The sequence below is a fragment of the Aquarana catesbeiana genome, linkage group LG13, assembly GCF_042186555.1.
Source record: "Aquarana catesbeiana isolate 2022-GZ linkage group LG13, ASM4218655v1, whole genome shotgun sequence".
Taxonomy (NCBI): domain Eukaryota; kingdom Metazoa; phylum Chordata; class Amphibia; order Anura; family Ranidae; genus Aquarana; species Aquarana catesbeiana.
In genome coordinates this window covers 233385314-233398940 of record NC_133336.1, presented here as the reverse complement: position 1 = coordinate 233398940, position 13627 = coordinate 233385314, and the positions used below count along the sequence as shown (strand labels likewise).

The window sequence follows — 13627 nt, the reverse complement described above, 5'->3', positions numbered from 1 at the left end:
TCTGCTTCACAGCACTGAACCACAGTGATGGGGTCCATTCTGGTGCCAATAGGGATGTCCTCTGGGTGGGTTGATTGCAGAGTAACAGGATCCCGGATGAGTCCCCCACGTGTAGCACTACCCCCGAAGGAGCTGCTGATAATTGTTTTGGGCCTGCACTCTGCCTCTCAACCCCAGAAATGGACTCGACCCCCTTGGCACAACTGTAAAGTAATGTTAGTGTAAGACCCAATGGTAAAGAGAGACACTGAAATGACACACTATACTGTATATTTACCGTCACCCTGGTGTCCGTCACTTCACCAGCTGTAGTAATAGATAGAGTCTCACACCAATTGTAAGTTAACCACTTAAGCAGTTTACTGAAAGAATTGGTTAACACAATAGACACAGTGGTAACTCAGATATGAAAATGAAAACAATAACAATAAACGTATATAGAAAATTGAAAACTCAAATGGTCACCTGGAGAGTGTATGTAAACAGTCAAGAAGTGAGACTAATGCTCAATATGATAAAGCACTTGTATTGAGCACCTTTCCACTCCAACCTCAGAGCACACATACACACACCAAAGTTAGCAGGGTAATATCAGGTACAATGCAACAGTGCTATACACTACACATAAATCTCATGTGTTCAAGGGCTCCCCCCAGGTTGCAATGCAATACTCAAAGTGTACAGCGAGGTTAAAATGTTTTATAGCAAATGGTAAAAATCTCTTGTCTTCTTATTTCTTCAGCTAGCTTATTAGACTGCAGTATTTGTAATTCAGGAAACAAGTAGGTAGCAAATTATAGAAGAAATGACCTGCTGGTAACTGTGTGTTTGCACATAAGGCACCTGTAAAACTTCTTCCTCAATGAGGGATGCAACTCAGTATCTACCTTGTAGTACAGGGAACAAACCCTGAAGTTCCCCTGTACACAGTCTATGGATAAGTGTTAGCCACTGTTGTGGGACTACAGATCCCACCAGCCGCCTGGGACTGATTCACACAGCAACAGTCACTATATTGATCTGGGCAAGTGCCCGCTCACCACACCAGGTCCAGATGCTTGCAAGGCTTCCCTTTGTTATCTCAGTCCTGCTCCAAGCTAGCGCCGTCCCACCGCGCTGCTCTTCCAGTTTGCCGGTGACTGTAAGCAGATGGCTTCAGATGCTCTCAAGCGCAGACCGATCCTCCTGCTTGATCAGCAGGGCTGTTCACTAGGATCCCTCTGGGGCAGGTGATCCACTCTCTGCAGTAGGCCATAGGCTATCCCAGCCCAGGGTACACACACACAGACCTCCTCTGTGTGCAAGATGTCGTCCCGAGAGAGAGAAGCATGGCTGAACTGTCCCTTTTATTTGCCTTCCCAGCAGGCAGTTCTGTGACCTGGCCTTGTGGATAGGTGAACTGGGCATCATGGGTCAGTAGTTCCTTGACTGATTTAAACACGAGTCATTGGAACATTGAACTACAGTTCCCTGTATGCCTTGCAGCACTGTTTCTCAAAATAGAAGAAAAGTCATAACAGCCTTAACATAAAAAGGACACTAGAGGGAGCCAAACTGTTTTAGCATGATAACTGGGTCACAACACCTGCGCTACATAGGTTTACACCTTCTCAGATGCACCCACTGAGGCCAAAGTAGCTGTTGCCTACCTCAAAGTAAGATAATCTCTCAATTAAACCCAAGTAGGATTTCTGTTTGTCAAAGATAAGTTAGCACCTAAGCCCATGCACACAATTCCCAGGCTTGAACTTTATGGGACTGTGCTAGCCGTAGAAATAGTAGATTTTATACTGCATGAGCTAGACATTCAGATAGATGACATAAAATTTTACACAGACAGCAAAGCTGTTTTGGGATACATATACAATCAGACAAAATGCTTCTATGTCCATGTCAGCAACCGTGTAGAAAGAATCAAAAAATCCTCAAGGCCTGAACAATAGCATCAGAGTTTAATCCTGCAGACCATGCCACCAGATCAGTGTCTGCAAATGTCTTGCAAACTCTTCTTGATTAAGAAGTTAAGTCCTGAGTTCCTAATAGACCATTACAGAAAAAACTACAGCTGAGGTCTTCAGTCTTCTAGATCATGACAACGATCTAGAGATTTGTTCTCAAGACAAGACTGTTGTCACCAGATCTGAACAAAGATTCATATTGGGTTGTCAATGCTTTGTTTCTCCAAGTGGACAAGGCTTGTATGTATTATTGCAAGTTTAGTCCATATTGCTCACTGCTATCACACTAAGTCCAATGATGCTGACTGTCAAGGCTGGCACTTATGCCAATAACCTCTTTCTGCAAAGGACATTGCGGAAAGTTATATGATCACAATACGCAGTGAAGAACAAAATGTTTTTAGCACAGAAATTAAATGTATCCATGGTAAGCAGGACATTACAAAAAAACAGACCAATTGGCAACCTGAACCCATTCATTGACAGTCATACCATGCTAAGGGTTGGTGAATGTTTAAACAAAGCTAAATTGGGAGAGCAAGAACAGAATCCTCTTATTATATGTGGTCATCATCATGTCTTCACTTTGCTCATACGGCACTACCATGAAAGAGGTAAGCACCAAGATAGACAACTCTCAGAGGGTGCCATAAAAGCTACAGGTTTTGGGATTGTTGGATCAAAAAGACAGTTCTGACGAAGTTCTGCAAATTAAGGAATGAAACATGTAAGCGTTTAGCTCTTCTTGCTGGGATGGACACCCCCGTTTTTTGCCCCCCTACCCCTAGCTAACACCCTATGATAAGCTTGAAGGACTGAGCTGGAACCTGATGATTTTAATTAACCTAAGAATACATCTATCCTGAATTTATCAGCATGATTGACCTCAACATGGAGGCTAATTGATCTTTTATCATGGAGAACAGACACTGTGACTATGGATTTTATTACTCTATCGGCTTTTTAAATAGCCTGACACATATTGACCAATCTATCTTGGATGAGAAATCACTATCTTTACCAGAGATGAACGATCATCAACTGGAGATCTATGACTATCACATACAGACCAACAGATTGAATCTCATTTCACATTGGAGAGTTCTCTGTGTGATCTGGTATCAGTGAGTAACCACCATGTAAATGTATTATTACAACTGCTTGGATGTTATACCTACATGCTGTGGGAACCCTGGCTCTTGGTTACACTGTCAGTGCCTATGTGATCGTTCCTGCTTGTGTTATATACCTGACAAGGTCGGGATTGAACTGCTTAGTGATCCATCCATCTGTAATCAGTGTCTGTCATCGTTTAACCACATGTTTGTTACCAAGATCATACAGCAGGACTTTCCATACATTTGAGGATACCATAATAATCTGTTTTCTTTGTGGGGAGAAGATTTTTCTCTCCCCTAATTGTCTTCAATTTTTGGATTATCCATTTTCCCAGTGTGTCCCCCTTCTATGATTATTCTATCTTTGACTGATTGTGTGACTGACTGTGGCATGACTTTACACCTCTTCATTGGTCGCATAGACTGTATCATTTCTGGAATATAACAGTGTGGCATACTTCTGTGTTTACAGAATCACACTGTTCCCTTCAGGAATTATCCAGCCTAGTTCCTCACCCCAGGTGGCTTGGGGTATGGTTAGGTGCTTACAGGGGGGTGTTTCATATTGGGGGAGGGAGGGATATACCCACTGCATTTATCCCTTTCAATATCTTTAGAGATATTTCTCAATCACCCATTTGTCTTTGGGGAATTGTTTGTATTATTAGGAGTTTACCCCTTTTTAGGGACTCTTTAGGGATATAGGGATTTTAGTATTGGTGTTGTTTGTAATTTACTCTTTCTTAGCGAATAAACATTTTTGTAGTACAACTCTTTAGGGTGTGTGTTTTTATCACTCTGTTTTTTATTTTTTTTTACTATCACAACAGAAAGGCTAATCTAAATGAATACTAGTCCCACAATCCTCTTGGATTCACTCACAGATATGACTGTTACTAGAACCCAGCACTAGAGGGACATCAGAATAGATGAATAATGACGGGGTGGTCTGCATAATAATGTAACCGTAGTTCACTGTCGTTACAGATGGTAACAGCACACAGAACCTGAGATGGCCAAGCAAATACAGTAGCAAATAATGGGCAATTAAGTTGTAAGGATCTGACTGTGGAACTAATTTTTCTGACAAGCATTACAGCTCAATTCTAGGCCAATCCAGGACTTTTTAGCTGAAAAGGGCTGTATATTGATTTTCAATCCTCCTCATTCTTCTCACATGGGTGGCTCATGGGAGAGGATGATAGTCATTAAACATAGGATACTGGACTACATGTTAATGGACTTTAGCTCCACAAAGCTTACTGATGAGAGTTTTACCACCTTTCTGGAAGAAGTACACGCCATATTTAATTCAAGACCACTTGTTCCAGTGTCTACAAATCCAGAGCCCCCAGCTATCCTTACTTCAGCTACTTTTCTTACCCAGAAGCTTGAGTATGTTTTATTCCACCTGGATACTTTAAAGCAGAAAATCTATGCCATGATCAATGGAAACAAGTACAAAACCTAACCAACTGCTTCTGGAATTGTTAGAAGATGGAGTATCTTTCTCTTCCACAAGGAAACAGAAAATGGCAATGTCTGAACCTTGATCTCCAGGTTGGAGACCTTGTTCTGCTCAAAGACCAGCAAACTGAAAGCATCAAATGGCTCATGGGGCTCATTGTAAGGATCATTCCTAGTGATGATGGTAAGGTACGTAAGGTAGAAGTGAAAGTTGTAGTAATTGTTGTTGCATATATAATTATGTTCTTGTTTTTGTCATTCAGGTCTTCAATATAATTGCAAATTTCCCCTATTATTTATTAGCATAAATACTGTTATGTTGTATTATAGTGGTATTTCACAATACCAGACAGGGAGTGTGCTGTTACACTTGAAAATATAATACAATACATAGTCATGGTTAATGTTCATATTACTGTAGCAAGGGCCCCGACCCCTAGAGGCCTAATGGTGACCTCCAGAGTCAGAGAGAGCTGACATCCTTCTTTGTAGAGTGGGTTACTATGCATAGTGGGTGTAATGCAAGATAGAATGATTGGGCGTCACTTTTTGAATGCAAACAAAAGAGATTTATTGTCTCTTAACAAGAACTGGGGGAGAGAGGGTTAGGGCCTGAACACCCTTAGGCAGAAGCAATAGCAACTGGCAAACTCCAAGACAGAATAGGCAGACAGCTATACTGGTTGAGGGCCTTTAAGCTGGTTGCAGCACTGTATTTGTAGAACTGCTGCCTCCTATGGCAACTGAACTTGTAGGTTGAGTTCAACACAGATCTGTACACATACCAGACTTGGTATCCCCATTGTGTAGGACCTGGCCTCCATCTCACAGCCTCCCGCTGTAGCTTTTCTCCCTGAGCTCCCAGTCTTCTCACCAGACCTTCAGATCCCAGCCGCCCGCTGGATTCCCTGAGCTCTTCCACTCCAAACGTCACCTATGTTACCTGCTAGGTCCATAGCTTGGCTCTCAGCTAACTCGCTGAATCCTCTTCATGTGTCACCCATGCTCACCAGATGGATCCCTGACTTGAACGCTGAAGCTTTCCCAACTTGTTCACAGTCCCCGGCTTGTGAAAAAGGCTGCTCTGGTACTTCTTCAGACTTCACAAACCTGGCCTCTGACAACAGGAGTTGTCCCTTTCTGGTGACAGGGTCCCCTTTATCTCTGACCTCTGGTTTTCATTTGCCTCTGGTAACAGGAGTGGTCGCCCCATGTGGCAACTGCTTCTCCTTCACCTCTGGCAACACTTGGTTCACCATCCGGCTGAACCTCTGCAACAATCAGGTTCCCCTTGGGCTGAGCCTCTACACACGTGGCTAGGCTTAGGCCCAACTATCAGCTGCTGCTTCACATACAGCCCCCAGGCCTCAGCCTGGAGCTAAAAGAACACTGATCACCTAAATCATTCCCTTTAAATAGACTCTCCCAGCATGGTCAGCCACAGATATGATTGGCTGAGAAATGATGTCTATTCACAACCTAAACTCACTGTGGTCTTGTCATTCTAATGTCAAAGGCAGTAGTGCCACCTATTGACAGAAGGAAGAAATGCACCATATTCAGGCTTAGGGCAGAAAGTCAGTGGATACAACTACTAATTAGCCAGGTTAATGACCACCTAGCATAACTACATTTGTTAGCAACCCTGCCTAATAGCAGGGAGTTACATTACTGTGGATTGAAAATCTATAAAGTTAATTTCCTTAAGCCCGTGTTTATTGGCCTCAGTATTGTTGGTTAATATACTGCCATCTTGTGGTCATTTTGGTTATTGCAGTATCTTTTTCTGTATTCCCTCCCATTTTATGATGCATTTCCCCTTTTTTCTCACATTGTCTTTATGACATAAAAATGGCCACTTGTCTCATGGCAACATGTTAAATTGCTAACATGGGAGACTGAATTACCATGATTTTACCTGCAAATACCATCTTTTCAATCATCTGCCACATCATGTTGTTTACTGTAGCCGGCAACATTCAATAAAGATTTTTGTGGATGAGACAAGGTATTTGGCCAGGTATAGAGGTCTCAGCAAGGGATAAGTCACTAATATAACAGTTGGTGACAGAATAGAGTTCAACCAGATTCCAACCAATGGAGAGGAGATCCCTACTTATGTTGCCTCTCACTTGAGGGGTATACCTGACCACATACCAGCTCATGACAAAGATTGTGATATCTTTCTGCTTCTCAGCAGAAACATCCCAAGGGTACACAAGCCTCATCAACAAATAAACAGGCCACATGATACACCATATGCACAATGCCTGGGTCTAGGTTGGGTCATTATAGGCAACATCTGCTTGGGTAATGTCAGGAGGTCTTCCACAGTTTCTCCTTTCAAGAAATGTGTCCTGCCAAATAGTCACTTGTTATGAACAGTGTCCACATGAGTACCATGTCAAAGAGAGACTTAACTGTAAAGGCACGCATCAGTTCTTCACATAAGGTGATAACAAAGGGCCTTCATTTCTAGGATGATAATGTCGGCACCACAGTGTTTAATGTAAACGAATGGGCAGCTGTGCCCGCATGAAGTGTTACTCGCAGAGATGTGAACACATTACAGCCTTCAAAACTATCATAAACTATCTTATACTTCAGCTTTAGGGTGGTTTAATCTGTTTATATTTTACCTTCCTTGACCCCCCCCCCTCCCCTTTAAAATTCGAATTACATTTTTAAATAAAACCTTTCCCTTTTCATTACATACCTTACTTTAGACCCAGTCATGTAATGACTGGGTTTCTGTGTTTCTCTATGCAATGTAGGCAGATTGTGGGTGGTGGAAGGAGTCATCAGGGTGCTGTACATAGTTTCATGAAAACATCACAGCACCCTACCTCACAACTCTGATACAAGCAGTGGGCTGTCTCTGGGGAGTAGTTATGCAAATATCAGAATGCTCAGATGACAGCCTGGAGGAGTAGGCATTCCTAGGCAGATTACATTGTTGTGCAGCCCACGCTAATGCCATGTACACAGGACCAGACTTTGACAGCAAAGATTCGACTGAACGAATCCGTTGGACAATTCGATCGTGTCTGGGCTTAATCTGACCTTTTCTTTCGAAAAATCTGACAGACTTTAGAAATAGAACATGATTCAAATCTTTCCGACAGACTCGAGTCCTATTGAAAAATCAGTTCGTCTGTATGCTAGTCCGACGGACCAAAAATGACGTAAGGGCAGCTATTGGCTACTGGCTATCAACTTCCTTATTCTAGTCTGGTCGTACGTCATCACGTTCGAATCAGTCGGACTTTGGTGCTATCATTTGTAGGCAAGTCCGTTTCGTTGGAACTCCGTTGGAACTCCGTCGAAAAGTCCTTCAGAGTTCAGTCCATCGAAAAGACTGCTCGTGTGCACACGACATAAGTAACACTCACATGTGGTGTTGAGCCCCAGTGATTGAAAGACCTGAAATCCAATGAATAAGAGAGACAAGCCAGGGACAGCCAGGCTGAGGAGGAAAGCGCTAGATGATGTTGGAGGTCTTCCAACCAGGAAATTATGTGGGCTCTATCTGTCTTGCTGCAACTTCTAATGTACATTGTGAAAAACTCACAGTGTGCAGTGAAATCAGAGTCAGCAGTTTTGGTACAGGAGATTAGAATGTACAACTGTGCAAGACTGAAGGGAAGGCTGAAGTTCAGATTTAATTAAATATTTCTTATACTGAAGCAAAATTAAGATTTTAGCCACCAACACAATACATTTTTTGGGGGGATGGGCTGCATATTCAGGCAAAAGCAGAACCCATTTCAACCTCCTTGTAGCTCTGTAAGGCCAGAGCCGAGACCCCACAGACATTGGACCAATCCTGTCACTGCTATCTGATAGACATCCCATAGATCAGATTCCACTGCCTCTACTTATCTGTTCATTGTGTGCACTTATCTAATGTGTTCACATCAATACATATAAAGTCCACATATAGAAAACAAGCAATCCAATAATCTGTCATTTATCTGGAGAATTTGCTGATAATACAAATTTAACAGAAATGTTATTCATAGTTAATCTTTACCTCAAACACTTGATGTTGTGTAGAGCCGGTATAAGTTTCCTCAATCCTTCATTCTGAATATTACATGAATATAGATTTACTTCTGTCTCTCTGCAGGATTGAAGGATAAAAGACAGCACAGAGCAGTCCAGAGGGCTGAGGGGGGTACCAGAAAAGTCAACTTTATTTGATCCAATAAATTGTGACACCAGAGCCTTATTCCTGCTCTCATAGAGATAGTAGAATACATTAAGAAGGTCTGTGTTTCCTCTTATAGATTTGTCGGATCTTTGTTCTGGTATTTTCTTCTGGATCCAGGTGATGACATGTCTGGCAGCCTGAGTAGACAATTCTCCCACATGAGACTTTAACATGGATCTAGTAGAAGAGTCTGAGAGACCACAGAGGAAACGGAGGAATATTTCAGCACGGCCGTCATTGTAAGATTTAGCCTTATCAAGTGTTTCCTTTAATCTGTCAGGATCATAGTTAATAAAATGGACTAAAGCTGCAAAAAACTCCTGAAGAGTGAGATGTAAGAAGGTGTAATCCACATCAGGAGGCTGACCAGATTCCATCATGAAAGATGAAAAGAGATGATTATCATTTCTCACACTGAATGAATCCAGATGACGCTCATCAAATACCATCATGTGATTCATGACTCCATGTTCTGCCATCCGCCCAATAGATGTCAGAAGTTCCCGGGCAGTGTGATCACCATCTTTATTCTGGCTGTGATTGGCCAGAATGTTGGAGACAAAAGTCACAAAGAGTTGTGTCACTGTTTTGGGTAATGATGTCATCAGCTGATCGGTGATTGTTGGTTGGGTTCTGAAGCACATTGATAACACAGTACAGATGATCCAGCAGTATGATGGGATATAACAGAAAGTGTACAGTGTGTCATTCTCCTGCACATAATGAAAAGCCTTTTCTGACAATTCCTCATTTCCAAAGAAATTATTAAAGAAGATCAGTCTGTCTTCATGGAGAAATCCCATGATCTCAGCTATTCTCTGAAACACATCAGTATCAACTGATGCCAGTCTGGTTGGACGGCTGGTTATCAGTACAGAGCAACCTTTGAGAAGACTTTGCCTCACCAAACTCCCCACAATCGCACCAAAATGTGTTCTCTGTTTTGGATTGGACAATTTATTTAATCTGACATCCATTTGGTGAACACTTTCATCTAAACCATCAAATATAAAGAGAAGTCTCTCTAGATCTTGTAGAATATCTCCAATCTGACTCTCCAGATGTGGATATTGATGAAGAATCATCTCCACCAAGCTGACCTCTCCTTGTCTATTAAGGTCCCGGAATCTGAAGAAGAATACAAAGGCAAATCTCTGGTAGTGTTTTCCGGTCACCCAGTCATAGACAAACTTCTGCATCAGTGTGGTCTTCCCTATTCCTGGCACTCCGCTCACCATTACTGCATGTGGTACACAATGTAACTGGTTGTTCCATCGGAACAGCCTGTTGGGGGAAATTTGTTCCAGTCCAGTTTGTGTTTTCTTCAAGCATTTCTCATGTTTTACTCCAGTCTGTATTAGCTCATTCTGGGGACGCTGCCTGAACTGATCGGTGGAGACTACAATCAGGTTCACATAACGCTCATTGATGAGGAATCTTTGTGGTTTCAGGGTAGTTCCTGGAGGTCTATGCTCCACTAGAGCCTCAGTCTTCTCCATCAGATGTTTTTTGTGCTTTTCCTGAATATCTGGGAATATAATAAAACAATTTTATGACTCAGGAAAAGCAGACATTGAGAATGTTGATGTGATTATTTTCTCCTGTAATGCTTATAATGTTAACATAGATGTAATTATTACTACTTTTTAATCTCATAATTTGATGTTACAGGTAATTTATACTCTTTCCCAGGCTGTCTGAATGCACTCAGGGATATTTTTATCTTTGTTTTATGTGTGTTGAATAGGGATGAGCCGAACACCCCCCCCGGTTCGGTTCGCACCAGAACCTGCGAATGGACCAAAAATTTGCACGAACGTTAGAACCCCATTGACGTCTATGGGACTCGAACGTTCTAAATCAAAAGTGCTCATTTTAAAGACTAATTTGCATGGTATTGTCCTAAAAAGGGTTTGGGGACCCGGGTCCTGCCCCAGGGGACATGTATCAATGCAAAAAAAAGCTTTAAAGTGATTTTAATGTTTCTTAAAGTAAAAACAGAAAAGTGAAATATTCCTTTAAATATCGTACCTGGGGGGTGTCTAAAGTATGCCAGTAAAGTGGCGTGTGTTTCCCGTGTTTAGAACAGTCCCTGCACAAAATGACATTTTTAAAGGAATAAAAGTCATTTAAAACTGCTTGCGGCTTTAATGAAATGTCGGGTCCTGGCAATATGGATGAAAATCAGTGAGACAAACGGCATGGGTACCCCCCAGTCCATTACCAGGCCCTTTGGGTCTTGTATGGATATTATGGGGAAACCCGCACCCAAATTAAAAAATGGAAAGGCGTGGGGCCACCATGCCCTATATACGCTGTACTCTGAACAACAGTATACAGCTGGTGCAAACAAGACAGGGAATGTAGGTTTGTTGTTAAGTAGAATCTGTTTGTAATTTTGAACTGGTACATTTTTAAGGTGTTTAGCTCCAGCCAAAAAAATCCATTTTAAGCTTTTTGGAAAACATAGGGAAGGGTTATCACCCCTGTGACATTTGTTTTGCTGTCTGTGCTCCTCTTCAGAAGATTTCAACTCACTTTTTGTCCCAATGACAAATGTTTTTTGAAAATTTGGGGTTTTTAGTGAAACAAGGATTGGTGATAAAGCATCAGTGGAAAGGAGAAAACCCCCAATTCCATTACCAGGCCCTTTGGGTCTTGTATGGATATTAAGGGGAACCCCGCACCCAAATTAAAAAAGGAAAGGTGTGGGGCCCCTAGGCCCTATATACTCTGAACAGCAGTATACAGGCAGTGCAAACAAGACAGGGACTGTAGGTTTGTTGTTAAGTAGAATCTGTTTGTAATTTTGAACTGGTACATTTTAAAAGTGTAGCTCCAGCCAAAAAATCTGTTTTTAAGCTTTTTGGAAAGGGTTATCACCCCTGTGACATTTGATTTGCTGTCTGTGCTCCTCTTCAGAAGATTTCTCCTCACTTTTTGTCCCAATGACAAATGTTTTTTGAAAATTTGGAGTTTTTAGTAAAACAAGGATTGGTGATAAAGCATCAGTGTAAAGGAGAAAAGTTTTTCCCATATTAACTCTTACAGGAGAGAATTTCCCTTCCTAGGGGTAGATTTCATCTCACTTCCTGTTGTCTCCTTCCATTTCCAAGTAGGAGTCGTTTGTAAGTTGGATGTTTGAATGTAGGGGCCTGCCCTATATACTCAGCAGAAATTTGGGCCTTAGGTGTTGTTGTGGCCACAACACTGTAAGCCCTCACAGGGCCCTGCTGTGAAATATTAGATCAAGAATTGTAATTACATGCCCCTGTTGAACAGGGGCAGAAAAATTGGGCCTTTGGTGGTGGTGCTGGTGCCACAACACTGTAAGCCCTCACAGTTACTCTTGGTGGGCGCAGAAACAGGCCCTGCTGTGAAATATTAGATCAAGAATTCTAATTACATGTCCCTGTTGAACAGGGGCTGAAAAATTGGGCCTTAGGCACTGGTGCTGGTGCCACAACACTGCAACCCCTCACAGATACTCTAGTTGGAGCGCAGGAACTAGCCCCGCTGCAAAGAATTGCATCAAAAATTGTAATTACACGCCCCTGTTAAACAGGGGCTGAAAAATTGGGCCTTAGGCACTGGTGCCACAACACTGCAACCCCTCACAGATACTCTAGTTGGAGCGCAGGAACTAGCCCTGCTGCAAAGAATTGCATCAAAAATTGTAATTACACGCCCCTGTTAAACAGGGGCTAAAAAATTGGGCCTTAGGCACTGGTGGCAGTGCCCAGAACCAAAAATGTTCTTACAAGCTATCAGCATGATCATTGAAGAGGAAGAGGATAATTACTCAGCATAACAGGATAGTCACTCAGCATCAGCATAGGCAGTCTTTGAAGGGATCTGACATTTCAAAAAAAATTATTCGGTTACATCAGCATCAGGTGCTTGGTAGCTGGTGGTTATCCAAGACTGATTCATTTTTATGAAGGTCAGTCGATTGACCGAGTCGGTGGACAGACGCACCCTGTGATCGGTTACAAAGCCTCCAACAGCACTGAATGTGCGTTCCGAAAGAACGCTGGATGCAGGACAGGCCAGTAGCTCAATTGCATACTGTACAAGCTCTGGCCAGTGATCCATCCTCAAAACCCAGTAACCCAGAAGATTTTCAGTGGGAAAGGTGTCCAAGTCAGATCTTGCCCCTAGGTATTTCTGCACCATGTAAAACAGACGCTGGCGATGGTTGCTGGAACCGATCATACCTTGGGGCTGCAGACTAAAAAATTGTCTGAATGCATCGGTCAGACGACCACCTTCTCCATCGCTCCTTCTTTGACTGACCAAAGCCTCAGCAACACGTTGTCCAGAAACAGGAATTTGTAACCTCCTAGTCTCTGGGAACGCATTGCACAGACCTTTCTGCAAGGCCTCCCAAAGATGTTTCATCCTCTGCTCCCTCTGCGAAGACAAGATAAGGTCCGCAACCTTACCCTTGTAACTTGGATCAAGGAGGGTTGCCAGCCAGTATTGTTCCTTCTCCTTGATACCACAAATACGAGGATCCTTCCGCAGGCTTTGCAGGATCAGGGAGGCCATGCAACGTAGGTTTGCTGAGGCATTCAGTCCGGAGTCCTCTGGGTCACTAAGGACGACATGATCCGGAGCCACCTCCTCCCAGCCACATACAAGTCCATGTGTTTCTTGGGACTGTAAATGATCCCTTAAAGACTGCTGCTGATGCTGAGTGCCAGGCTCCACCTCCATACTGACACAATCACAAGTCCTCCTCTTCCTGCCTCTGTTCTGCCTCAAGTGCCCTGTCCATTATTCCACGCAGCGTGTGCTCCAACAGGTGGACAAGGGGGACAGTGTCACTGATGCATGCACTGTCACTGCTCACCATCCTCGTGGCCTCC

The 13627-nt window shown here is 42.8% G+C and overlaps 1 protein-coding gene across 7 annotated transcripts in view; it reads right to left on the bottom strand.

Annotated features, from left to right (window-relative positions):
- Positions 1-13627, bottom strand: part of LOC141116956 (NACHT, LRR and PYD domains-containing protein 3-like) — a 226283-nt gene that overhangs the window by 104619 nt on the left and 108037 nt on the right. For all 7 annotated transcript variants that reach the window (XM_073609480.1, XM_073609482.1, XM_073609481.1 and 4 more), the window contains exon 7: positions 8577-10284. In XM_073609480.1, coding sequence (XP_073465581.1) covers positions 8577-10284 — 1708 coding nt within the window. The remainder of the gene's footprint in view (positions 1-8576; positions 10285-13627) is intronic.